The sequence below is a fragment of the Columba livia genome, chromosome 17 (genome assembly GCF_036013475.1).
Source record: "Columba livia isolate bColLiv1 breed racing homer chromosome 17, bColLiv1.pat.W.v2, whole genome shotgun sequence".
Classification (NCBI taxonomy): Eukaryota; Metazoa; Chordata; class Aves; order Columbiformes; family Columbidae; genus Columba; species Columba livia.
The window spans coordinates 13,078,110-13,105,597 of record NC_088618.1 but is presented as its reverse complement, the minus strand read 5'-3'; the positions used below and the strand labels follow the sequence as shown (position 1 = coordinate 13,105,597).

General features: G+C 55.2%; 1 protein-coding gene across 1 annotated transcript; it reads right to left on the bottom strand.

The window, feature by feature from the left end:
* Positions 1-3,799: 3,799 nt before the first annotated feature.
* IQCD (IQ motif containing D) lies at positions 3,800-10,038 on the bottom strand. The gene is made up of 5 exons (XM_065033971.1): positions 9,955-10,038; positions 8,481-9,308; positions 7,003-7,236; positions 5,305-5,376; positions 3,800-4,104 (listed from the first exon to the last, which is right to left on the bottom strand). The coding sequence occupies exons 2-5, from the start codon at positions 9,171-9,173 to the stop codon at positions 3,820-3,822; spliced, it is 1,284 nt and encodes a 427-aa protein (XP_064890043.1). The 5' UTR covers positions 9,174-9,308; positions 9,955-10,038; the 3' UTR covers positions 3,800-3,819.
* Between the last annotated feature and the right edge of the window lie 17,450 nt (positions 10,039-27,488).

Here is a 27,488-nt window from a genome sequence, read left to right as displayed (position 1 = left end):
CCACGAGCACCAGCAGACACTGAGGCAGCTCGGAAGGGCAAATCCTGTGTCTGGAAACAGTCTGAGAGCACCTTGGACTCCAAATGCTGGTGGTTTCCCACCACAGGGTGTTCTCAGACTCTCCAGATAGGCTTTGACTTCTGGAGGCAACATCTGGAGCTGTTATGCAAACTGTGAGACAGTAAGACATCAAAATCAGTGTCCAAAGCCCTTGCAACACCCCGACATAGAATAATTTTGGTTGCAAGAGACACTCAGGATCATCGAGTCCAATCATAACCCACCCCTGGCACTTGCCCATGTCCTGAGAACCTCATGTCCGTCTGTCCAACCCTCCAGGGATGGTGACTCCAGCACTGCCCTGGGCAGCCTGTTCCAATGCCCCACAGCCCTTTGGGGAAGAAATTGTTCCCACATCCAACCTCAACCTCCCCTGGCGCAACTTGAGGCCGTTTCCTCTGCTCCTGGCGCTTGTTCCTGGGGAGATGGAGACACGGTCCCTTCCAGGGGAGAACAGGCAGCAATCCAGGGAGATCCTCACCACCAAGCACTTCCTGACATCCTCTAACCTGAAACCTTCTCTTGCCAGGAACTCTAAAGCTGTTGGTGTTTGTGACCTGAAGCCTCCTGAGAGATGAAACGTCCCTCTTGAAGTAAATACACCCCAAACAACCCCCAATGGTACCAACATCTGAACGTCTCCACGGATCCTGACATCTCCTGTGGCTGCAGACAAGTAAAGCCACATCCCCAACTGTGGCAGAGAGAGAGGGGCCTCAGCTCTCCCTGCACCTCATTCCTGTGACTCCCCAGCAAGAACTGGGTTGGACACAGATGGCAAAACTCCCGCCATTTGTACTCAGGGTGCTACAGGCACATCACACCAACCCTATGACTTGTAACCAAATACAGAGTCAAGGACAGATGTTTGAGGTCCTGTGTTGGGTGCTTGGGGCGCTGCTGTGGGATCTCCCCCTCACAGTGAGCTCAGTCCTTGGACATCTCCAGCCACTCTTTGTCCTCGACAAAATGGCGGGGAGCCCCAGGGATGACCCGAGGCTGGAACAGCTCTGCTGGGGGACAGGTGAGAGAGCTGGGGTGTTCAGCTGGAGAAGAGAAGCTCCGGGGAGACCTTAGTGTGGCCTTTCTGGACTTAAAAGGGGCTGATAAGAAAGATGGGGACAGACTTCTCAGCAAGGGCCTCTTGTGACAGGACAAGGGGTGATGGTTTTAAACTGGAAGAGGGGAGATTTAGATTAGAATTAAGGAAGAAATTGTTGCCCTGAGGGTGGTGAGAGCCTGTCCCAGGTTGGCCAGAGAGGTGGTGGATGAACCATCCCTGGAGACATCCCAGGCCAGGCTGGACGGGGCTCTGAGCAACCTGAGCTGGTGCAGATGTCCCTGCTCATGGCAGGGGGGCACTGGGGGAGCTGGGGAGGGCCCTTCAACACAAACCATCTGTGATTCTATGACTCTATGATCCAAAATGCTGTTTGCTCTCAGCCTTATTAAATGTGAAGAATATGTGAAAGGTGATTCACGGACCTTTATGGTAACATGTAGCAGCCCAGTTTCCCAGGAAATTGAAACAAATAAGAGGTGGTGTGCTGTGTGTGGCTGCATCTGTGCCCAATTTCAGCCCAGGCAGGCAGAGCAGAAAAGAGCTCCCTGGCATGCAGTTGCCACATGGCTACTGAAAATGGGAAGCCAAGGAGGGAACAGAAACACTTGACTCATGGCCCTATGAAAGGGAAAGGCTGCAGCTGCTCTCGGGGCATTAGACACCAGAGGATCTGGAGGAGAGTGTCCTGGCAAGACAGGGATCAACATTAAACAAGGGTCTGTTTGCTACTTGGCTTAGGGAGCGAGCTGTAGGATCAGCAGCAGGGCACAGGCTGGGCTGTGCCACATCCCACCCTGCCCAAAAATGCAAACTGCTGGGGCGATGCCCACTCAGGACTTGTGTCCCTCCTGTCAGCAATAAGCAACGGTGCTGCAGCTGCCTCCTGTAGAAAGGGACATGGGTTCTCAAATCCACACGAGGATAAACGCTGTCAGGTGCAAGGCCTCATCCTGCCCCCAGGATGACTTTATTGCCACCTTTGGTAAGAGCAGAATGAGGCCCTGACACACCAGACGTGGGCGAGACACTCATGCAGGTGACAGGGCATGAACCTGCATTCCCGGCCCTGCACCAGGAGACATCCTCCTCCTTGCAGAGGAGCCAGGGCCAAACCTGAAATGGTGAAATGTGTCTTCACACCACTGCTTCAATATACACCGGCAGCTGCAGTCCTGGACAGCTTGAGGACTGGAGGAAAGCAAAGGTCACTGCAGTCTTCAAAAAGGGCAAGAAGGAGGACCCACGTAACTCTAGGCTGGTCAGCCTCACCTCCATCCCTGGGAAAGTGATGGAACAACTTCTCCTTGGTGCCATCTCAAGGCATATCAGGGATAAGACAGTCATTGGAGCAGTCAGCATGGCTTCACCAAGGGGAAGTCGTGCTTGACCAACCTCATTGCCTTTTATGAGGACATAACCAGGTGGACAGATGATGGCAAAGCAGTGGATGTGATCTACCTTGACTTCAGTAAAGCATTTGACACAGTCTCCCACAGCATCCTCACAGCTAAACTGAGGGAGTGCGGTCTGGATGAGCGGGCAGTGAGGTGACTGCGAACTGGCTGAAGGGAAGAAGCCAGAGAGTCGTGGTCAATGGGCAGAGTCCAGCTGAGGCCTGGATCCAGTGCAGTGCCTCAGGGGGCAGTGCTGGGGCCGGTATTATTCAATATATTCATCAATGATTTGGACGAGGGAATAGAGTGACTGTCAGCAAGTTTGCTGGTGACACCAAGCTGGGAGGAGTGGTGACACTGGAAGCTGTGCTGCCATCAGAGACCTGGACAGGCTGGAGAGCTGGGCAGGGAGAAATTGAATGAAATAGAACAAGGGCAAGTGTAGAGTCTTGTATCTGGGCAGGAACAACCCCAGGTTCCAGTGTAAGTTGGGGAATGACCTATTAGAGAGCAGTGTAGGGGAAAGGGACCTGGGGGTCCTGGGGACAGCAGGGTGACCATGAGCCAGCACTGGGCCCTTGTGGCCAGGAAGCCAATGGTACCTGGGGTGGGTTAGAATGGGGTGGTCAGTAGGTCAGAGAGGTTCTCCTGCCCCTCTGCTCTGCCCTGGGGAGACCACACCTGGAATATTGTGTCCAGTTGTGGCCCCTCAGTTCCAGCAGGACAGGCAACTGCTGGAGAGAGTCCAGCGCAGCCACCAAGATGCTGGAGGGAGTGGAGCATCTCCCGTGTGAGGAAAGGCTGAGGGAGCTGGGGCTCTGGAGCTGGACAAGAGGAGACTGAGGGGGGACTCATTCCTGGGGATCAATATGGAAAGGGGGAGTGTCAGGAGGATGGAGCCAGGCTCTTCTGGTGACAACCAGTGACAGGACAAGGGGCAATGGGTGCAAACTGGAACACAGGAGGTTCCACTTAAATATGAGAAGAAACTTCTTCCCGGTGAGGGTGGCAGAGCCTGGCCCAGGCTGCCCAGGGGGTTGTGGAGTCTCCTTCTGTGCAGACATTCCAACCCGCCTGGACACCTTCCTGTGTAACCTCATCTGGGTGTTCCTGCTCCATGGGGGGATTGCACTGGATCAGCTTTCCAGGGCCCTTCAACCCCTGGCATTCTGGGATTCTGGGATTCTGTGAGCTTGAGCCTTAATGCAAATGCTCTCTCAGATCTAATGCCTGTATCTGGAAGAGCTCAGCCCCAGCAGGGCCAGTAGCTTTGCCAGGCGGATAAATTAAAAAACTGATGCTTTATTTCTTGGTCTTCTTGCCCTTTCCCTTTCCCTTGCCCTTGCCCTTCTTCTTGGACCTGTAGAGGGACCGGACCAAGTAGCCTTTCCAGTAGGCCTGGATGCAGGTGGCAGCTCGGGTCTTGATGTTCAACTCCTTCAACGCCTCCTCCTCCTTCTCCTTAAGTCTCCTGCGCTCCTCCTGAATCTCGGAATACTCTTGAAGAAGCAGATCACGCTTCTCTGTCAGACAGGCCAGCTGGGCCTTCTCCTCGTTGTAAGCAGCTTCAACCTCCTCATACTCAGCCTGGCAAGACAGCAGAGAGCGAGTACAGCAATCCTGAGGGCATCCAGCAGCTCCTCCCTGTCCATCCCCAGGAAAGGCTTCCTAAACCCACCCCGAATCCAGGCAGAACCAGGACTGGGAGCTGAGCTGAGCCTTTCAGAGCCATGTGCCCAGTACCCAGGGGATTTCACGAGGCGCCAGGTGCTGGTATCTTCATGCCCCTCTGAAAAATACTCTCCAGCTCTCCCTGTGTCCCAGACGGCATCCTCCCCCAGCTGGGAATCCGGAGCAGTAACACACGTGGGTCAGAGCCCCTCCTTCCTGTGCTCTGAGCACAGTATCGCTGTGTTTGGGTAAGGCTGAGCCTAAGCTAACACCTTGCTAAGAAGCTGTTCAGGTGAGTGGCCCAAGCCCAGCTGATAAGCTGTTGTTGGGAGCACAGGAAGAGCCAGACCACATCATCCGGGAAAAGCCCAGGGACAGGTGGGTTTAAGGGTGTTACTGTATTTCCCAGCTCAGCGGCAGTTTATCCCTTTCCTAACGCCTTTGAAGAAGCCGCACAGGGGTGGGAGATTAGGAGATGTGTATCTGCCCCAAATCTGATGTGGAGCTCCAGCCACCCAGCAGACATAAAACCCAAATAATCACATTGTTAAATACCTCACAAGGTGGGTGGGGAGAATTCTTACAATCAGGAGCCAGCTCCCTACATTCTGCTTTGTGAGTGATCCAGCAGCTCTTACCCTTCCCGTGAACAGGGCAAGAAGAGGAAAGCAAGCGGGGCCGGGGGTGTTGGTGTGGTTCCAGCCCATTGTGGTGAGGCTGGACGCCAAGGCAGCGGGACATGGGCTGTTCGGATTCTCAGCCTCTCGAGGGAACCAGCAGGAGCAGGAGTGTGATTTGGACACCAGACGGGGCAACGGGATTGAATCAAAACTGAACAACCTGCATCATCTTTAGCATCAGGTGGGCCTGTCTGATGAACATGGCCACTCACTTGTCCCCAAATACCGTGGGACGTAGCAGTGGTTGTAACTTCAGAAAAAGTGAAAGCAGCAGCGAACAGCTGAACTCCAGGCAGGACAAAGTTGGCTTTCCTCTAAAGCCTCTACTTGTTCTGGATGGAAAACTGCCCCGCACTTGCTGTGTGAGAGCCCTTTGGACAGGAATCTACCTGTACATAGCGCCTCATGGGAGAGCAAAGCACTTTACAGTGGATACCTGTTTTTCTGCCATGTCTGCGTCATATTTGTGGACCCAGTTCGCAATTTCCATCTCTGCTCTGCAGATTCTCTGAAACACAAGACGAGAGGTTCCTTGCAGGCACCCACAGCCTGGTAAAAAGTAGCCGGAGCTAGAGAACAGTGCAGCTTCGAGCCCCAGCACCATTATATGTGCGTGTAACACCTCCTCCCTGTGGCAAGTTTCCTTCAGCTGACACATCTTTATTTTGCCCTGGTTTGGGGAGTCCCATGGGACATTCCCCAAGGCCAAAAGGGCCTTATTTCATTTACAACGTGACGCTGGGAGAGGGCTGAGGGTTGAAACATGTCTGAGAAGTGTGTTCTGCGGTAGGAAATGAACACGTTTGATGGAATGTGGCAAGTCATTGTTAAGCTGGGGCAACCACTCTAAAATAGAAGGAATAGAAGACCTCTAAACTTGAAAGCGGGACAGGAAGTACCCAAAAGATGGAGCTTTTTAAACCAAAGAGGTATTTCTAGCTGTACAACAGTTTAACAGTGGCTATACTGCAGTATAACCCACTACAGACAGTTTACCCCAAGCTGCCACGTGAGTGCTCTGTGGAATCATCAAGAGGAAGATCAGCACAAGTGCCACAGGATTTCCTGTGTGACGCTGTCCCAGGGTGTCCCCAGAGCCACCATGAGCTCAGACCTCTGCTGTCTGGACCACAAGTACAGCCTGGGGCCACCCAGGGCCAGCACTCACGCGGAGGAGTGGGAGAGGTGACCTCTGTGGTCAGTAAATCTCAGCCTGCCTGAGCCTTAGGATGAGCTCAACAAGCTCTGCCAGGCCTGCAGCCTCGGAGGAAACCGCCCGATAAAGCCCCTTCCTCAAAGGGGGTGTAATTGGGTGGATTTGGGGTTTTGTACTGCAGCTCTAACTTGCATTTGGTGCTTTCTCAGTGCCTGGCCACACTGGCGCTTTGCTTTACGTCATGCAGTGCACCCTTACCTGTGTGTGCGTCCTGCCCTGCGGGAGATAAATGCCAAGTAGGAGCAAAATGAGGGGAAAATATGCTCTTTTTCCAGTTCTGTGTTCTCTGTGCCCTGTGTCCCAGCAGGCTGAGCTCAGGGCAGAGCTCTTGGTGCCTGAGCCTGCCCGCTGCTCCTCTCTCCCCCTCTACCTGCTCACACTGTGATAAACCCCATTTCCCTCTCATTCAACCCAAATCCTTGGCTTGTGTCTTCACAAAGTGCCAGAGAGAGCAGGAAGATCGCAAGATCCAGCTGCGCTCAACCTCGAATACGACAGTCAGCTCTACAAGCTGGCTTTATATACAGACAATACTGTTTGCTCTGCTTAGCCCACACCAAATCCCTTCCTAACACAGGCCGTGCCTGTCTCGCTGTAGCCTTGCCGCTCTGCGCTCTGACTGCAGCACAACCTCTCGGGCGCTCAGTCCCAGCGCTGGGTGAGGGGTTTTTGGAGCTGAGCCCACGGGCAGGACCAGGACCCGTGCGCAGGCGCCTGCCCCGCCGTCACTGCAGGGCTGCGCTCGCTGGAATCAGCGGAGCGCGAGGATGGAGCAGGGACGCTGACAACCAGCATGTGCATCCTGCCAGCAGCTGTTACAGCAGGAACCAAGTCATTACCTGCAGCAGGCAGCAGCCAGACCTGACAGCACCACAAAGGGGTTTAAATCTCCGGTTCTAGAGCTCGCCTCCTGTTTACCTTTCTGAGAGCCAGCTCTGATGCTCGATGCTCCACTATAAGTGCATCAAGTTGTGCTTCCAGCTCCTGAGCCTCCTCCTCTAGCATGGCAGACCTGGCCTGGAAGACTTCCAGCTCCTCTTCTTGCTGTCTTTTTCCTTCCTGCTCGATCTGCTGGATGTTGGCCTTGCTGTCTTCAGCCAGATCTTGCATGCTGGTTTTGAGGTCTTGGACCATATTGACCCTCTTGTCAATCTAGACCCAGAAAATAAGAGAAAGAAATACCATTGAGAAGTGCTGGTGAGGTGTAAGGTGCACAGGAATAGTAAGAAGCCCTTGCAAAGGTGGAGGAGATCGAAGGAGAGACCCCAGCCCTTGGGTAGTGACAGGGACCTGCTGGCTGAGGGAACAGCGTTAGATTTACGCAAGTTGCTTGGGAAAACCCTCCCCTGCTGCTCCTTTGTCAGCCTGTGAATGAAGGTGGAGAACGAACAAGCCATAGAGAGACTAGATGGCAGTGCCAACTGAGGAAAAGCCAAAATTAGAGCCACTGGAACCATCCCTGTGTCTCCGTTGGGTTTGGATTCGGCTCCGAGTGACTGTCCTGGCAATGCAGCTCAGTGCACTGGCGGCGAGAGAAATCCTCAGCTGGGACCAGATTCATTCACGATGCCCTGGACAAGCTGCCAAACGGCACAGAAAAGTCTCAAACACCTCGAGTGACGGATCTCCGAGGGGCGGAGGGAGTGGGGAGAGCAGCCCCTTGTCCCCGTTAGCACCATTCAGCGCAGCCAGCGCATGGCAGACGCGTCCCCTGCGAGCCCTCTCGCAGAAAGGAGAGAGAAGCGTACGTGTAGAACAAAGGGTTGCTTGTCAGGAGGCCGGGGCTGGATGCTGGCACAGCCCACGCGCCCACAGACACAGCCTGGGAAGTGCCCGCTGGGTTATCTGCACCTCAGTGGCCTTTGCTGGAAAAACGAACACTTTGTATAATCGCTTATTAATCACAAATGCTCTACGGCAGCCAGTATTACGGAGTCAGAAGTCACAGAAACATTAAGCAAGAGCGAAGGCAGAACAGATATTAAAAATGGATTTTAATCAGAGCATTCTCTGCCTGCGATGACTTTTTGTCATTTCATCAGCAGTGAGCGGAGCCTCGTGCTGGCAGCTGACACTGCGGCGCTGCCAAAACGCTGCCGCAGCAATTTGTGCCTGTCCTGCAGCTCCTTTTTAAACTCAGTGGCTTGTGTCATTCAAGTTCACCAGTGAAAACAGGTTAAAATGGAGCCGAATTCAAGTTTAAAAAAATGTAGAATGCAATAAGCATTTTTCATTCTATTTTACAGTGAAAATAGTATCTTTAAAATCTGTATCTGGTTTAGAAATAATTTCTGAAACCTCCTCTTTAGGGTCTGCAGGGAAGGGGTTGTTTTTTAGCTGACCAAAGTTTTGCTTCAGTAACGCTTTGTTGGAAACACAGCGCCACAACATCATACCTCCTCCTCTCTAGTCTGCATCGCTGCTGCCACTTCTGCCTTTAAAACCCTGACTGTTTCGGAGGTTTTCTTAACCCGCAGGGAGATGTCTTGCATGAACTGGATCCGTTCTTCCTCTTCCTTGGGACTAGTCAGGAGTCTCTCAAGCATTAAATTCCTGAACTGCCCAAAGGCTTTGATAAACTCTTCAGCTGGTGACTCTCTCACCCAGGATTCCTGTTTCAGAGCCTGGCAAAGCGAAGGGTTGGCCAGCAAGAGCCTCAGGATGTCTCTAACAGAACGGCTGAAACGCTGCTCTAGCGAGCAGACACAGCCCCGTTGCTCCTCAGCTCTCAGGGTGTCCCCTTCCTCAGAGCGGGCGAGCAGGTGCTCAATGTCGTTTGAAAGCTTTTGGTGCTCCATCAGCTTGTTTGTGATCTCCGGTCCCAGCATATCGGCAAATATATCCAGACTGTTGACAATACGTTGGATTAAACTGCTCAGCTCCAGCTTGGCAATCGTCTCATCCAAGACAGTTGTGATTCTTTCTGTCTCAATGCTATCGGGTTTTAACTGACGTGGATCTAATGTCTTTGTGGCATTTGACGTGCTCGTCGCCTTCTCTGGAGCGGCTGTGTCCTCCAGCGGGGGCTTGTTTCTCTGCTTCCCATCCTGTGATGATACTCGGCACACAGCTGGGACCCCAGTTGCCATGGCTTCAGGTAAACACCTGTGAGTTGGGTGGTTTGAGGTCTAGAAAGGATACAACATCTCCTACACAAGGTGGGACTCAGTCAGAGAGCATCTCTGCTGCTTCCGTCACATATTCTTCTGCCTCGTATTCTGTCTCTAAAAGGAAAATGTGGTGACAACATTAAGGAAACAACGTGATTTGGGAAAACGTGGGAGATTCGATGAGTTCTCCCCAGGTCTGGACACAGGTCAGGACGTGGGGTCGTGCACCAGACCTGGTGTGTGTCCCAGAGAGCCCGTTAAACACCCACGGGGAGGGAGGAGAGCAGGGTGGTGGGGAGAAGGCTCCCGAGCGCTTCTCAGAGCAGTGTGGAGGCACGGCCGCAGCTCGGCGGTGCCCAGAGCGCTGGGCAGGGCAGGGCTGGCACACGCTCCTCCATCCAGGAACCAGGGGTGGGGGGGAGAGGGGACGTGGGTGCCTGGAGGGGCTGTGCTGGTGGGGACAGTGAGGGGACACAGGTGGGCATGCCGGGGGAACCCAGGAATCCCCCGCTCGTGGGAGGGTCAGAGGTCCAAAGGGAACCCCCCGAGTGTGGGGCAGGAGGCCGGGGGCCGGGGCAGGAAGATCCGGGGGCGCCTCTGAGGAGAGGCCCGGGGCTGGCGGGACAGCGGGGATCCCGGGGGGTGGGGGGTAGTATCTCAGGGGTCGGCTCCCGGGGGGTGTCGGTTCCAGGCTGCCTCCGGTCCCTGCATTGCCCTCAGTCCCGAAACCGATCCCGATCCCGATCCCCATCCCACTCGCCTCCGCCCCCGGCCAGGCCGCGCCAGAGTCCTCCGGTTGCTCGGCAACCGCCAAGGGGGCGGGGCTTCTCCCGACAGCCTATGGCCACCGGCGTCTGCCCCGCCCCCTACGGCGCCAACAACTCAGCGCCGCCGCTCGCTTGATGGGCAGCAGCGCTGTCCAATGAGAAGCTCGACCGCGGCGAGCAGGACGGAGGGGGTGGGTCGCCGTTTTGGCGGCGGAAGCCACGGGCTGCTGGAGGAGAGCGGGGCAGCGAGGCGGCGGGTCCTGCTCTGTTTCTGTGGCAGCTGTGCGGGAGCAAGAGGCACCCTGAGCAGTGCGTGCACACCGCAGCGTTCTGTCTGTGCTCCCTGCCAATGCAAAGAATCACAGACTCATAGAACAGTTTGGGTTGGAGGGACCCTCCCAGCTCCCCCAGTGCCCCCCCTGCCATGAGCAGGGGCATCTGCACCAGCTCAGGTTGCTCAGAGCCCCGTCCAGCCTGGCCTGGGATGTCTCCAGGGATGGTTCAGCCACCACCTCTCTGGCCAACCTGGGCCAGGCTCTCACCACCCTCAGGGCAACAATTTCTTCTTCATGTCTGGCCTGAATCTCCCTCCTTTAGATTAAAACCATCACCCCTTGTCCTATCACAACAGGCCCTGCTCAAAAGTCTGTCCCCGTCTCCCTTATGAGTCCCTTTTAAGTTCAGAAATGCCACAATAAGGTCTTCTCGAGCCTTCTCCAGGTCTGAGAGATTCTCATTCCCGAGAGTCCAAAAATAAACTTTACACCCCTCAAGATCAAGTCTCCTGGGCCCTGGCCACTCATAAAAGAGCAATAATGAAGTATGGGGAGTGTGTCAGTGAGGGGGTGCCCAGGAGCCCGGACAGGCTGGGCCGCCAGCTGCCCGCAGGACAGACAGACAGACGGGGTGTGGGGAGGACGAGGGAACCAGCAGCGGAGCCACCCACAGCACCACGGGGTGACACGTGCCGTGGGCCCTGGTGCGGGGAGCGCACAGGACAGCAGGAGCTCCCTCTGGGAACGCTGCGTGTTCACACGATTTGGGCAGGCTGGGATTACGGAAATCCAGATCAAGATGAGATATTAAATCAGGCAGAATATAGAGTCTGATGGCGATTTAAAATGTCAGAACACCAGCAGCCAAGAAATTACTGTAAATGTACTCTTAAAGAAGACTGATTTTATAGCACTCTGCATTCAGGACCGTAAAAATGTTAATAAACTCCTGCTGATTAAAATGCTGAAGCTGCACGTGCCCATTTATAATAGTTGGTTACCTGTGAATTAGCGACGTTTGCAAAGGACACATTGGCCCGTGCAAGCCGAGCACCAGCCCTGCCCTGGGCTCAGTGTCCGGGGGCCATCTGTTTTCTGCAAAGATCACAGAATCACAGAATCACAGAATCGACTGGGTTGGAAGAGACCTCAGAGATCATTGAGTCCAACCCTTGGTCCAACTCTAGTCCGTTTACTAGATCATGGCACTAAGTGCCATGTCCAATCTCAGTTTAAAAACGTCCAGGGACGGCGAGTCCACTACCTCCCTGGGCAGCCATTCCAATGCCTGATCACTCTCTCTGTAAAGAATTTCTTTCTAATATCCAGCCTAAATTTCCCCTGGTAGAGTTTAAGCCCATGGCCCCTTGTCCTATTGCTAACTGCCTGGGAGAAGAGACCAATCCCCACCTGGCTATAACTTCCCTTCAGGTAGTTATAGAGAGTGCTGAGGTCACCTCTAAGCCTCCTCTTCTCCAGACTAAACAAGCCCAGCTCCCTCAGCCTCTCCTCATAGGTCTTATGTTCAAGTCCCTTCACCAGTCGTGTTGCTCTTCTCTGGACCTGCTCCAGCACTTCAATGTCTTTCCTGAACTGAGGGGCCCAGAACTGAACACAATACTCCAGGTGTGGCCTCCCCAATGCAGAGCACAGGGGAAGGATCACTTCCCTTGTCCTGCTGACCACGCTGTTTTTGATACAGGACAGGATACCGTTGGCCTTCTTGGCCACCTGGGCACACTGTTGGCTCATGTTGAGCTTCCTGTCAATTAGCACCCCCAGGTCCCTTTCTGTCTGTATGATCTCATGGGTGTTGCCGTGGGGCACCAGGAACACAAGAGTTAACCGTGTGGCCCAGAGGGAAAGCAAAGCCAGTGACCTCCACACGGACAGCGCTCACCAAGACAAGGACGAGTTACAGCTTGAAGCGAATTTCCCAACTGCTCAAACCCGACTTCCAGTGTTCGTTCAGTGCACTGTGATGCAAGAAAACTTCCGTGGTGCAATAAGATGCTTGGAGACTTTAATGGAGAAATATTCACAGGATCCCAGGCTGGCTGCGTTGCAGGAGCTCTGCAGATCCCCAGCCCAGCCCTGCTCACGCAGGGTCACAGAGCAGATCACACAGGTGGGTCCAGGCGGTTTGAACGTCTCAGAGAAGGAGACTCCACACCCGCTCTGGGCAGCCTGGGCCAGGCTCTGGCACCTCCCAGCAAACAAGTTTCTGCTCATGTTCACATGGAGCCTCCTGTGTTTCAGTCTGTGCCCGTTGCCCCTCACCCTGGCGTTGGGCACCACTGAACAGAGTCTGGTCCATCCTCTGACACCCACCCTGAGCTATTGATCCATGGATCAGATCCCTCTCAGCTTCTCTTCTCCAGCTCAACAGCCCCAGCTCTCTCAGTGTCTCCTCATCACAAAGATGCTCCAGACCCCTCAGCATCTCTGTGTCCCTGTGCTGGACTCTCTCCAGTAATTCCTTAACTTCCAGCCCGGGCTCCCGGTCACGCTGTCTCTGTCTTTGGGTCAGGAGTGAGCACAAAGCTCATGGACAGCCTTGTCCCCAGTCCCATCCAGCCCAGCACCGCACGGGCTTTCCCCATATGAGCAGTTCCAGTTATTTCTCTGCATAGCACGTCTGAGCCTGGGAATAAATCCCCAGCACTGGGGACTGATCACTGGTCCAGCACGTCACCAGTTATTAATTATTTCCCTACACAAAGCAAATGGGGGTCTGGTGATGGGAGATGCGGTGGGATCACCAGGGCCAGAATTTAAGGCCTCGCACCTCCAGGGATGGATGAGAGGATACCCATGTATGCCCAGGCTGCTGCCTGTCCCTGCAGAGCGGGACCGCGGGGCTGGCAGGGACAGGAGCTACCGGCACAAACCCCGACCTGGGACAGCCCCAGCCAGCTGTGGGGACAAGGGCTGCCCAGTTGTGGCCCCTCAGTTCCAGCAGGACAGGGAACTGCTGGAGAGAGTCCAGCGCAGCCACCAAGATGCTGAAGGGAGTGGAGCATCTCCCGTGTGAGGAAAGGCTGAGGGAGCTGGGGCTCTGGAGCTGGACAAGAGGAGACTGAGGGGGGACTCGTTCCTGGGGATCAATCTGGAAAGGGGGAGTGTCAGGAGGATGGAGCCAGGCTCTTCTGGTGACAACCAGTGACAGGACAAGGGGCAATGGGTGCAAACTGGAACACAGGAGGTTCCACTTAAATATGAGAAGAAACTTGTTCCCGGTGAGGGTGGCAGAGCCTGGCCCAGGCTGCCCAGGGAGGTTGTGGAGTCTCCTTCTGTGCAGACATTCCAACCCGCCTGGACACCTTCCTGTGTAACCTCATCTGGGTGTTCCTGCTCCATGGGGGGATTGCACTGGATGAGCTTGCCAGGGCCCTTCAACCCCTGACATTCTGGGATTCTGTGAAGGGGCAGCTCTAACTGCAAGCTGGGGACAGGCTGTCCCCTCAGCCTCCAGCCAAAGCACAGAGCTGTCCAGAAACAACTTCTCATGCTCTAATTTGGCAGGTCAGACCTTTGATTGTGCTGGATCCAGATCCAGCAGGTCCGTGATTTCTAGGCAGTGGGGTGACGAGGAGACATGAGATTTAAGCACAGCAGGGCCACAAGATTACAAAGGCGACGTGCCCTCCACCGGTGTTTCCCCCAGCGCAGACAGCATTGTCACAGCAGAGAAGCAGCCCCGGAGACTTTGAGACCTGCTTCTTTTCCTGACAAGGACATCAGGGTGAACGCCAACCACTGTGAAGAGCCGACACTAGTCCTGCCTCCTCCGTGGCTTCGGGCAGGAACACAGCTCTGGCACAGGAGTTGTCCCAGCAGCTCACATTTTGCTTCTCGGGCCGTTTCCTACCAGCCCCATGCAGCCATGGATAACAATGCAGCACACATATAAACCAAGCTCAGTGAAGCTGCAGTGCTGGTCTCGACAGAGGCACACAGGAGCGATTGCTCTTCAGCTGCACGTTCATCTCAAGGGTTCACAGAGTTTGCTCCAGGTCAGTGCAGGCTCCTGTGATTCAGCGCTCGGTGAGCAGACACTGTTGATTATTACATTTGCAGTCTGAGCACGGGGACGTGGGCAGGCGGGGGAGCTGCCTGCCAAACCAAGCGCAGGCAGCGCTGCCCTGTGACGGGGCTGAAACAAACCCACCTGCTGTCACCTGCCTCTTGTGTCCCCGCTGTCACCTGCCTGTTGTGTCCCCACTGTCACCTGCCTCTTGTGTCCCCACTGTCACCTGCCTGTTGTGTCCCTGCCCCGGAGCACCCATGAGCACCGCACAGAGTGCCGAACCACGCTGTCAGCTCCTTCTCCCCTCGGAGCCTCTGGGGTGAGCGTGCTGGTTTTCCTCATGCAGTTAGAAACCTTTTTCGTGGTGTCCTGGTTTTGTTAAAAACAAGTTTCTCTTGCAGTGAATTTGCCTGTCAGCTAAAGCTTCATATGAGCTGCATTTTCCTGGAGAACCAGATACATGTTTTGGTAAACCTAGCAATGGAATGCAAAGTTATTGATAAGGACAGATTCACATCTTGTGAGAGGGGCAACAAGAAACAGGTGACCAAGAAACTGACTAAGGGAGTATAACATCCCATTCACGTGAATACCTCATATAAAAGTGGGAGATCACGAGGATCTCGCCCCTTCCCTTTTTTCATCCCTTTTCCTTATGGTGACATTATCAGAGGACCTTGCGAGTCGTCCCTGTGAACTGAGGCCTAGTGACAGACTGAATCCAGCTCCGGTTGGCTGCATAGTCCAGTCCAGGACTTTGGTTGCCGGCTCTGCAGTTGCTGGGACTTTCCAGATCGCTTTTGTATATTTTGTATTATTTTCTCTATTTTATCAGTACCATTAGTAAAACATTTTTAATTTTTCCAACTCTCTTCTCTCTGTCCTTCTTTCCCTCCCGATCACCTGTCCTGAGTGGGAAGGGGGGAGAGAGGGGTAAAAGGGGGAAGGTGAGGTTAACTATACATCTGCCAGGGTTTTATTGTCACCCCGCAATCGAAACCTTCGACACATAGCTAGCACAGTTGTTGTTTGGATTTAGTTTGAGAACAAGAAGATAACACCCCAGGACAGAGTTAATTTTTTCGTCAGTACATTGGCAGTGTCTTTGACTTGGAATAAAGAGAATGTAACAACTACTGTTACCTTAGTTGTGGTCTGGGAGCCAAGGCCTCTGAGCTCTGCCCACAGGTGTGGGGCAGCTGGGAAGGGGACATGGATGGGACAGACCCTGACGGTCATAAGAATATTCCATACCATTGGCGCCATCCTTCATATTTAAGAAGAGCTGGATTCTCCGGCTGGGGAGATGGAGACCTGTTCCGATTCTGCTCTGTTTCAGTGGAGTTCCGCGCAGGAGCTTTTTTAGTTCAGCCTTTTGCCCTCCTGCCATTTTGCAGTGACCTCGGGGCCTTTCTGTCTCTTTGGCTCTTCCCCCAGGATCAGGTTCAGGTTCATGTTCAGGTTCAGGTTCAGGTTCAGGTTCAGGTTCAGGTTCAGGACCGGGATGCTCTTTGCAGGACCGGCTGCTCGGTGCGGATGGAGTTTGTGAGGAATTGCGTTACATATCTTTCATATTCTATTTTCCACTTTAGATACAGTAGTATGTTAGTAATATTTTGTTATATTATTAAACTGTGTTTATCTCAATCCATTACTTTCTCCCTTCCCTTTCAATTATCTCCCCGATTTGGGGGCAGGGAGGGGAGTGAGTGAGTGAGCGGCTGTCGTGGTTGTGATTGCCGGCTGGGGGTAAACTGCGACAGTGAGGAAAGAGCCTGTAGATACATTCCTGCCCGGACCCTGTCTGCTTGTTTCTGCATGCCAAAGCCGGGACCAGAGCTGCGGGGAGCGCAGACGTGGGTTTGTGTCAGTGCCGGTGCCCCGGGCTGCTTTGGTAATTCAAGCACAGCTTGATGCACCTGCCCTACGGCCCTGGCTTAGCTGCTCCTGGAGAGGTGCAGGCAGCCCCTCTCTTCCAGGCATTGCCCGTTCCGAGCAACGGGCACCGTGCTGACACAGCTCCGTGTCCTTCCAGGGTTGGCTGAAAACACAGACCTTGCCAGGCTGTGCCAAGGGCCCTTTCCCTCACAGAATCACAGAATCACACAGAATCCCAGAATGTGAGGGGTTGGAAGGGCCCTGGAAAGCTCATCCAGTGCAATCCCCCCATGGAGCAGGAACACCCAGATGAGGTTACACAGGAAGGTGTCCAGGCGGGTTGGAATGTCTGCACAGAAGGAGACTCCACAACCCCCCTGGGCAGCCTGGGCCAGGCTCTGCCACCCACACCGCAAACAAGTTTCTTCTCATCTTCCAGCGGAACCTCCTGTGTTCCAGTTTGCACCCATTGCCCCTTGTCCTGTCACTGGTTGTCACCAGAAGAGCCTGGCTCCATCCTCCTGACACTCCCCCTTTCCATATTGATCCCCAGGAATGAGTCCCCCCTCAGTGTCCTCTTGTCCAGCTCCAGAGCCCCAGCTCCCTCAGCCTTTCCTCACACGGGAGATGCTCCACTCCCTTCAGCATCTTTGTTGCCCTCCCAAGCAGCCTGTGGACCAGGAGAAGGCAGGAGGAGCCCACGGCGCTCCCCACGGCAGGGGGCTGGGGCTGATCAAACCACCAACACCTCCACATCTGCTCTGCCCGAACACAGAAACCACTGAGTTCTCACCATAAGGAGTTTGCTGAATAGACAAGTGTGGTGGGGTTATTGGAAGCTCTGAGCAAACTGACTTTTAAAAGGGGGAAGAAAGGGGAAGGCTGGAGGTGCTGAGCTGGCTGTGCCGAGCAAGGAGCCTGTGAGCCCCGGGCTGGGAGCTGGATGGCAGAAGCGTGAGCTCAAGTGGCACCAGGAGAGGTTGAGGTTGGATGTGGGGAACAATTTCTTCCCCAAAGGGCTGTGAGGCATTGGAACAGGCTGCCCAGGGCAGTGCTGGAGTCACCATCCCTGGAGGGCTGGACAGACGGACATGAGGTTCTCAGGACATGGGGCAGTGCCAGGGGTGGGGGAACGGTTGGACTTGATGATTTTGAGGGGCTTTTCCAACCGAAATGATGCTGTGGCTCTGTGAAGAGGGAACTGGCTCGGCCAGCAGCACCCTCTGCAGTCAGCTGTGGGCAGCGACAGGACCAGCTTTGCAAAAGGAAAATCTCCCTGCGGATGTCGAAGCACTGAGATCAGAGTGTGATTTTGACCAGCACCTGCCTGCTGAGTCTGCAGCAAGTCTTAGCACCCCAGACAACTGTCAGCTGCTTCCTGCTCCTCCGAGCAGGAACACGAGTGGGTCTGGCCCAGCTGGGGCTCAACCAGCGCCTGCACCCAGCCCTGCAGAGCCCGGTCTAGGAACCAGCAAACACCACAGCCCACCCTGGCAAATGGTCCCTCTCCAACAGCTCCACTGAGGAGGCTGAGGAGGCAGGCGAGGGCAAACGGGTCGGGCATCCCCCCATGCCCGGCGCTCTTCATATGGGGGACGTGCAAGGGCTGCCTCCTGCGATGAGCACGCCGGGATCAGGGACAGCACCCAGCACGGAGCAGGGGCTGCTTGTGCTGCCAGGAGCTGGTGGACCGGAGAAAGAACTGGTGACTGGTCTGTGACTGCACAGGGAGGACGGGGAGATGCGCAGAGGGGCTGAGCGCTGGCCCTGCAGCCTCTGCACAGAGAAGCGTCGTAAGGCAAAGCCCCCATCCCCACTGCTGCTGCGGCAAGAGGGGAGAGACATATCCCTCCCCACAGGGTGCCAGGCACTGCTCGGGGACCCTGCACACAGGGTGGGTGCCGTTTGGGAGATAGATGGATGGATGGATGGATGGATGGATAGATGATGGATGGGTGATGGATGGATGATGGATGGATGCAGCTGTTACCGTAGCAACAGGGATGAACTGCTCCTGGGCTGGTTGCACAGCAGAGCCAGGATGAAACGAAGGACATTGGAGAGGATGTTGATGGGGAAGCGACAAAGCCAAGGACTCTGAAATCACAAAACGGGGAGACAACGAACGAGCTTCTCGTAACACAAGAACTGGGGATGTGTGGTGAATTTACCCAGATAGTAAGTACACAACACACTGAAGGGGCTGCTTTTTCACATGGCGTTATTAAACACTGAGTCTCGCTGCCCTGGCGTGCCACGGAGCGCATACCTGTGGCGGGGTCTGAAGGCCGTGGAGGGCAGGTCTGCACAACTCAGGCTGCTGAGAGCCGGAGATGGGCTGCGGGACCTGGGAGCACTTTCGGCTTTCTCTCACAGCACCTTCCCACAGGGAAAACCCCAGGGGTGGTCAGCACAGGCCAGCTGGGTAACAACCTCCAGGCTGCTCTCTCAAAATGTACTTTCTGTCCTTGTTGGCATTTCCTTTTCACCTCAACGCATCTCCTCTGCGGTTTCAGTGCTACTCAAGCCACACGATGTAGGCAGGCAGCAGTCTGTCACTGGTGCCGGTGTGACCAGAGGCATCTCCTGTCATGTCCAGCAAGGAACAACAGATCCACACTTTCCTGGCAAAAGCTGCAGATGCAAGGCTGGTAGGCAGTGATCGCTGGTGGTCATTTCCTTCTCCAGCTGGATGTCGTCACTGAGGGCTGGTGCAGGATCCCGCTGGCAGCGTGGTGGAGGCGGCTGCCAAATGCTGATCTTCTATTCAGTGTTTCTAGAGCCCTTTGAGACCTGGCTGGTGTGTGTGAAGCATCCTCTGGAGCCAGATGGAGAGGACGCCTTCGTTAGCTGCAAGCCCTCGTAAGGCAGGGCCATAGCAGAGTTATTGCCGAGGTGTCCCAGAGGTGGAAAGTGCTGCCCTAAAGTCAGGCTTGCCTTCCAGCCTGATTTTTAGTTATCACCATGTGTAATGCTGCCATGTGTCCGAGTCCAGCTGAATTATTGAAAAAGCTCTAGGGAAGAAGATACTTTAAAAATCACTGTTTCTGGGAGTCAGGCATTAGGCAAAAGCTTGCTGTTTCTTTAAAATAGTCTTACAGTAACCTACGAAGCAATGTTTTATCAGCAACGCCTGGTGCCTCCAGATTCTGGAGCACTGGACTGTGAATTGCCAGGGTGCTGTCCTGGTGTCTGAGGTACGACTTTCGCATTAATCGGGAACATTGTCTTTAGAAATCCCAAACGAGGGTGATAGCTTGAAGGTACTGAGCATTTTTTAATTCAGGGGAGACAAAACTGAGTGTGGATGTGGCAGCAATCTCACAGCATCCACTTATTCCTGCAGGGACACTGGGAAACATAAAAAAGGATCCGCTTCATTTCAAGTGAAACAGGTTTATGTTATGGAAACCTCACCGCTGAACAACCAGCCCACCTTGAGAAACCGTAGCACCTCCTTTACTACAAGTGTTTTAAAAACAAGTTAAATGAATATTTTGCAAAGCTAGTCAAAATATACTTAATGCTGCAGCAGCACAGGGGCTGGAGCGGATGATGCGAATCTCCACGCACCCCCGCGATGAGCCGTGTCCTGTCCTGCCGGGGCGCTCAGTGCCTACTCCGGGTGTCTCTGCTTTGGGAAAAGCCAAGAAGAAAGCCGGTCACCTCTACTCGCCTACAGCCGCCTCCCCATCTGCTGCTGACACCCGCTGCTTCAGCGCCTCGAGGCACCTTCCTTCAATACTCCAGCTCTGGTTTTTTGATCCTAAGCTTCTTAAGTCTCCAATCCTTTTTCATTTTGCTCCCTGAACCTCCGATAACATTTCTGCAAATCCCACTAGCCATGAAACATATTGTTTGAATCCTCTCTAAAGGCATGAGCCAGGAAAAACCTCTGCTCCTTTCACATCACTTTTCTGTTGGCTCAGAGGAGCCCAGTCCTCTGCAGAGCCAGTTTGCTCCTGTGGCTGTCACGCCACTCCCCGAATTGTCCCCAGCCCCTGGCCCTCTAACCGCAGCAGCCCCGTCCGTTTTAAAGCTGAGTGGCAGCAATACGAGGGTGAGCGGTGGTGCTGGTTTATTGCTGCGACAGGACCGAGCGATGGTTTCATTGAGGACAAGCTGAAAACCCGCGCGGGTTGGCGGCGGCGGCCGGAGCGCGGGGCGGGAGGAGCTCGCGGGACGTGTCACTTGGTCCCGCTGCGTGTTCCGAGGGCAGACGGAGCGTGGGTGGAAGGGCCGGACGGCTTCCCGCCCCTGCGGCTGAGCACCTCCAGGGATTTTTCGAACCTGTCCCTTGCCTTCTTCCACCGCGCCACCTTTCTCTCCTGTTCCTTCAGAAACTGCTGCCGTACGTTTTTGTGAAAGTGTTCGGTCTTCTTTTTGGCCTCTTCAAAGTATTTTACCTTTACAAAAACAAACATTAAACCTTAGAGCCAGTGTCCTAACCATGAAATAAAGAAACCCAAAGTGGCACTTGGCTTTGGGAAGATACATCCTGCCACATCCACACTGTGCTCAAGGTGACCTCCAAGCAAAGCAGCTTCAAAATTCATAAGCGTCACTCTACACATCGGTCTGACAGAAATGACTCACATCATCCTGCCTCCTTATCTATAATTCATTTTACTCTGCTGTAAGAAGCGAGTCCGGAGGACAGCAGTTAAACTGTATTGCACTTTTGCATCTCAGACCCAGCCCAACACATGGATAACATATTATAAAACCAACCAATGACAATGTGGGTATCTGGTTTGAGTGGGACCTTAACAGAACATTACTGGGCAAGCTGACCAGCTTTGTGCCACCTGTGCAGCACAGGTGTAGCAGGGACTTCAACAGAATCATAGAATCATTTCAGCTGGAAGACATTCAGGATCATCGAGTCCAACCATAACCACCCCTGGCACTGCCCCATGTCCTGAGAACCTCATGTCCGTCTGTCCAGCCCTCCAGGGATGGTGACTCCAGCACTGCCCTGGGCAGCCTGTTCCAATGCCCCACAGCCCTTTGGGGAAGAAATTGTTCCTAATATCCAATCTAAACCTCCCCTGGTGCAACTTGAGGCCGTTTCCTCTGGTCCTATCACTTGCAGGTGTGTTGTTTCTCCAGCCGTGAGGGGTTTGCAGCCCCTGTGTCTGCTGGTTGTGAACAGAAACCCGTCTGTGTGTGGGATGGACGCGGGGCACATCGGGGCTGCGGGACCAAGCACAACACATCCTGGGGCTCAGTGTGGGCCGGAGCCAACGCTGCCCTGAGCTCTTGAAGCGTCACAAATGTCCTCAGGCCAGGAGGATCTCACACACAGCTGCCTGGAGGCACCACCGAGGTGAGGGATGGGGGAACAGCAAACCCAGAAAAGCCGCCTCAGCTGTGCCCCACGGGGCTGTTGTCCCCAAGGCAGCAGAAAGAAACCTGCGGTCAGGACCTGTCAGCATCACTAGTCCGTGTGTCAGGTGCTCCTGCCAGGAACACTCTAGAAAGAGGACGGACTCTGCAGCCCCCTGTGGTAAAACTTTGATTTGAACTGAAAAACTGCTGAAATCAAGATGCCTGGTTTTTCTGACCGAAGGAAGGTGCGGGGAGGGGATTCAGGTGGTGCTGGCTGCGCACTAAGGGCAACAAGCCCATCTGCGCAAAAGAGAGCTGAAGGGAGCTACCCAGTGCCTGAAGGTCCAGGTGTGTCTAACGCCACCATAAATCCTAATTCTGAGTTTATAGGCTCAACCTGTCATCCCACCCATTCCCGCAGGAGAGACTATCTCACCTGCTGTTGCTAATGGACCCGCTACTGCTGGACTCAAAGTGAGAGGCACAGAAAGGGGGATTGGAACAGTAAATGTTTCAAAACTTTTGCCTAGTCCCCTTTGCTGGGAGGTCACACATCAGCACTTCTCCCATTTCTAATCATTTACCCTTGGTCTCCTTAGGTATCGCAGGAACGACATCTAAGTCCCAGTTAAGCCCATGACTGACAACGCCTGTAGCTTGTTGTTCCAAATGTAGTCGACTTGCAGATAGGATACGGCAAGTGTGTCCTGAGGTCAGGATGGAGGTGCAACCATTCTCATCGAAGGCAGCCCAAGAGCCGATAGCTGCCCCCCAACCTCGCACCCACACCCCGATCCAGCAGGCTGGAGACCTACGGGCTGCAGACTTAAGCGATGGTTTAAGGACTCTGAAGAAGTGAGACCCAAGTGTTTGCACAAGGTGTCCCTCCAGCCTCATGTCACCTGCAGGTCTCACTACCAACCGCTTCAGGGGAGGAGGATCTCCCTCTGCTTTTCTGAGACAGATCCACGGAGAGCCAAACACAGAACAAACCCTCCCCTTGTGCTGGAAGGGGCTGTGAACCCCATCTCGGATTCTCCCCATCCTGGGGGCCCTGGAGGGCCGATGGGGAGTGGAGGCCATCACCTTCTTCTCCATGAGCAGCAGGGCATGGCAGCCGACACGGCCGGAGGAGCTGCCGGGCACATGGCTGTTCGTGTCGGGGTCTGAGTCCACAGGGCTGTTCCGGGTGACAGGGGCTTCGTGTCACACAAAACAGGGTGCAGGGGGTGCCGAGCCCACCCCACTGATCTCTTTCCCCAGCCCCCAGCCCATGTAAGAGGTGCCCCAGCCCCAGCTGCTCTGAGGGTCCCCAGCCCAGTGTGAGGGTCCCCCAGTCCAGTGTGAGGGTCCCCTAGCCCAGTGTGAGGGTCCCCAGCCCCAGCCCAGTGTGAGGGTCCCCCAGTCCAGTGTGAGGGTCCCCAGCCCAGTGTGAGGGTCCCCCAGCCCAGTGTGAGGGTCCCCAGCCCCAGCCCAGTGTGAGGGTCCCCAGCCCAGTGTGAGTGTCCCCTAGCCCAGTGTGAGGGTCCCCTAGCCCAGTGTGAGGGTCCCCAGCCCCAGCCTAGTGTGAGTGTCCCCCAGCCCAGTGTGAGGGTCCCCAACCCCAGTGCAGTGTGAGGATCCCCCAGTCCAGTGTGAGGGTCCCCAGCCCAGTGTGAGGGTCCCCAATCCCAGTGCAGTGTGAGGGTCCCCAGCCCAGTGTGAGGGTCCCCAACTGCTCACCGGTGCCCTCCAAGCTGCTGGCTCTGTGGCGGCGGGAAGAAGGTGAGGCGAGGCCTCCCTCCGCCCCGCTCCTCCATGGCCCCGGCCCCGCCGCCGTGCGCATGGCAGCGGTTGCCGTGGGGCCCGGCCTGGCCGCACCACCATTCCCTGACCCCCTGGGGCTACTGGGCAGTGGAGCCCAGCAGGGAACAGGGCTGGGTGTGTTTCTACATGTATTTCTAGTCACAACTGGGGTGCCCCAATGGTGGTGGCTCCAGGAGCACCCCCCACCCTGCCCCAGCTCCCCCGGCCATGCAGCCTGTCATGGATCACCCCAACCTCTACCTCGGGGACAAGGTGGCCACCAACAGCCACCTCCTGCTCTTCACCCACCACATCAGCACCATCATACACTCACAGAATCATAGAACAGTTTTGGGTGGGAAGGACCTTCCCCGCTCCCCCAGTGCCCCCCCTGCCATGACAGGGACATCTTCACCAGCTCAGGTTGCTCAGAGCCCCGTCCAGCCTGGCCTGGGATGTCTCCAGGGATGGTTCATCCACCACCTCTCTGGACAACCTGGGCCAGGCTCTCACCACCCTCAGGGCAACAATTTCTTCCTCATGTCCAGCCTGAATCTCCCTCCTTTAGTTTAAAACCATCACCCCTTGTCCTATCACAACAGGTCCTGCCCAAAAGTCTGTCCCCATCTTTCTTATTGGCCCCTTTTAAGTCTGGAAAAGCCACACTAAGGTCTCCCCGGAGCTTCTCTTCTCCAGCTGAACACCCCAGCTCTCTCACCTGTCCCCCAGCAGAGCTGTTCCAGCCTCGGGTCATTCCTGTGGCCCTGGAGGTGGTGGACCCCTCTGTCCTGACAGCAGGTGCCTGTGTGTCCCCATGAGGGACACCCCCATCACCTGCACCTCCAGCTGCTCCGACTCCGTATCAGCCGAGATCCAGAGCGTGGGGACAGGCTGGACGCTGCTGCGCGGCACTGCTGGGGTGAGCAGGTCCCACCGCCTGCCTGGCCCATCTCCTGAAGCACACTCCATGGCCCCAACACCCCCACCCCTGCATGGGGTCCTGCCGCCCTGTCATTCGACCCAACAAGAGCTTCTGGCAGCAGCACTTCCCCTACCAGCACAGAGTCCTCAGCGCCGACAGGCTCCGAATGGTCAGCTCTCCGTCAGGGCGATACCGGTGTTTATAAAATGTGGTAAGAGTAATGCTGCCGCTCTGAGCGCAAACGAGCTGCTGCGACCTCTTGGCAAGAACCCACGGGACAGCCAGCGGCAGCTCTTCCAGATCCACACCCGAGCACTGAAAACAAACTCCTGGTCTATAGGGGTCTGCAGCTGAGAGCGCGGGATTGACAACACAAACAGCGGCAGTGGAGTTTACTATAAATAAAAGGAGCGCAGTTTGAGCTGTGTGGTTAGTTTTCACACATCATTTGTATTGGGGTCCTGACAGTAACGTTGAAACCATTATGTGTTTGGAGAGCGTTGTTTTATTCCAGCACAAATTGTGCTTGTACAGGACACAAACTAGCTGTGAGTCAGGGTGTTTGGAGTGTCACCAACGTCTGTTTTTCCTAGCTGGAATATGACTTTGGGTTGTGAGGCAGCAGCCCTAAGTCCAGTCATCTGCATTCCAGAGAGGGCAGGAACAGCACAGACTCCAGCATCCCCACCCGGGACAGGCGCAAGGGTGTCCCGCATTCTGTTATCTGATCCTTTCTCTTCCCCCACCTGATTGCCCCAACCCTTTTTCCGAAGGTGCCTTGGCCTCCCTGTGGAGATCCGTGGTTATTTGGGTGAGCTGCTCGCTGCTCAGAAAGAGCTGGGAAGCCAAGGTGGAGCAGGAGGAGGAGGCCTGCTGTCAGTGTGGGTCATGGCACGAGGTCATCGCGTCCTTATAAACCAGGAGTCTGCTCCGGGCACGCTTTGGCATCGCTCAACAGCAAACCATGTGTTAATTCTGGTTTATCACAGCACGAATCTTTCAGCTCCAGCAAGTCTGGAGTGGCAATAACAGAGAGATTTCAGGTGGGAGCAGGAGACCTCAGGCTGACGTGTGTGAGAGAGGAGCCACAGCCCCCGGGTCAGCGTGGAGAGTCCCACGGCCCCAGTCAGTGTGAGGGGCTGTAACGATGTGGGTGTTGGGCTCTGCTCCCCAGGAACAAGCGCCAGGAGCAGAGGAAACGGCCTCAAGTTGCGCCAGGGGAGGTTGAGGTTGGATGTGAGGAACAATTTCTTCCCCCAAGGGCTGTGGGGCATTGGAACAGGCTGCCCAGGGCAGTGCTGGAGTCACCATCCCTGGAGGGCTGGACAGACGGACATGAGGTTCTCAGGACATAGGGCAGGGACAGGGGTGGGTTATGATTGGACTCAATGACCTTGAGGGGCTTTTCCAACCAAAATGATTCTGTGATTCTGTGATTGTGTATCACACTGGTGGCATTTTGGTAGTGCTCCTCCACACCCACAACGACCAACCTTTGACACCTGGCAGGTTTCAAAGCAGCTCAAGTGACAGCTGTGACGAGTAACAAAACTTTATGATGTAAAGTCAAGATATTTTATAAAAACAAAGAGCAGTGAGCCCATGCCCTAGTGAGAGAGCAATAAAGTCACCAGTACAGCCAGCCTGCCCCAACATGGTTAAGAGCAAATTCTGGAGGGGTTTTTAGGTGCTGAAGCAGAGAACATGAGCCTGGCAGGGACATCCTGTCCATCTCCTGGCCTCCAACCAGCCTTTGGCAGATTCAAGCATCCTTAGATGCTTTCTGCTGCTAGACTTTGTACTCTTCATGTCACCCATACTTGGGCCAGGCTGTCTTGCCAAGTAGAATGCATTTTTCCTAATCATTGAATCATTTCGGTTGGAAAAGCCATCATCAAGTCCAACCATAACCCACCCCTGGCACTGTCCCATGTCCTGAGAACCTCATGTCCGTCTGTCCAGCCCTCCAGGGATGGTGACTCCAGCACTGCCCTGGGCAGCCTGTTCCAATGCCTGGCAATGTCTACCCTAAGAAAGGTTTTGCCATAATTTCAGCTCCAGAGCAGGCTGGTCCCTGACACGATTTGAAGACTGATGTGGTAGCTGCAAGACCCCAGCCTGATATATGAGAGAAGGAGCATTTACCCCCTTAGGCTCCCAACTTAGCAAGTGTCTGTCCTCGCTGACGTGCAGTAAAGCCACCCTGGGTCTCCTCTCCCCTGCACAGAGACACGCTGCTCCTCCCCAAGGGCAGTGGCTCACAGCTCGCTCCCTGCTGTGCTCCATCACCACCTTGGAGGGTAATTTCAGCAGTGGTCTCACAGCAGATCATAGAATCACGGACGGTTTGTGTTGAAGGGCCCTCCCAGCTCCCCAGTGCCCCCCCTGCCATGAGCAGGGACATCTTCACCAGCTCAGGTTGCTCAGAGCCCCGTCCAGCCTGGCCTGGGATGTCTCCAGGGATGGTTCATCCACCACCTCTCTGGCCAACCTGGGACAGGCTCTCACCACCCTCAGGGGCAAATCCAGAAGAATCAGCCTTTCACACTTCACCTGGAGCTCCTTGCCAGCCAGCTGCTCCAGCATGGCTGGACTAAGCATGTGGAGGCGCCACCTCACCGGCTTCAGAGCTGTCACCGCTCACATCTCCGGTCCCCTCCACGCGGTTCAGGACAGGGAGCACAGAAACCCGAGGGCAGTGCCCGTGTGGGAAGGCCAGGCTGGGGGCTGGGTGCCTGCTGCATAGTTAACCCCGGGCAGCGGCATCTCAGGGGTTAATGAGCCCTGGAATGGGGGTGTGAGGGTTACAAGACCTTCCCAGTCGGTGTTATTTAGAGAGTCGAGAACCAGAGAGTGCTTGGAGAGATGCATGGGTGAGGAAAGGACTCCATGTTTGGGGGCACAAGAGCCACAGGGGCTTCAGCAGCAGGTTCGTGGCACTTAGACCAGGGTGATAGTCCACCTTGGTACCCTCACCACGCCGAAACGGGGCCCAGGGAGCCAGGGTTGGTGAGGGGAACTGGGAAGCCACTGCCTGCCGGGGGGCTGAGGCCTGGGGACACGTGTGCTGTCCCTGTCCTCCGCTGCACCTGCTGGGCTCATCCTGCCCCGTGCTGCAGGGCCTGCTGCCCAGAAAGGTGCCAGAGGTGCCCCAGTCTGCTCCCCCACCCGCAGAGCAGCCGGGGCTGGGCTGCCTTTCCTTCGCCCGGCTGAGCCAGAGCGGTGCCAGATCCGGCACACGGGCAGCCGCCTGTGGGAAACCCAATCCTTCCCGGGGCTGGGGCGGAGGGAAGGCCAGGGGGAGGG

Excerpts from the sequence above, each read along its gene's own strand:
- IQCD (XM_065033971.1), bottom strand. The coding sequence starts at position 9,173 with ATGGCAACTGGGGTCCCAGCTGTGTGCCGAGTATCATCACAGGATGGG. Across the intron at positions 7,237-8,480 it reads TGCAGACTAGAGAGGAGGAG|ATTGACAAGAGGGTCAATAT; the intron begins GTATGATGTTGT and ends TTCTGGGTCTAG. Across the intron at positions 4,105-5,304 it reads CAGACATGGCAGAAAAACAG|GCTGAGTATGAGGAGGTTGA; the intron begins GTATCCACTGTA and ends CTGTCTTGCCAG.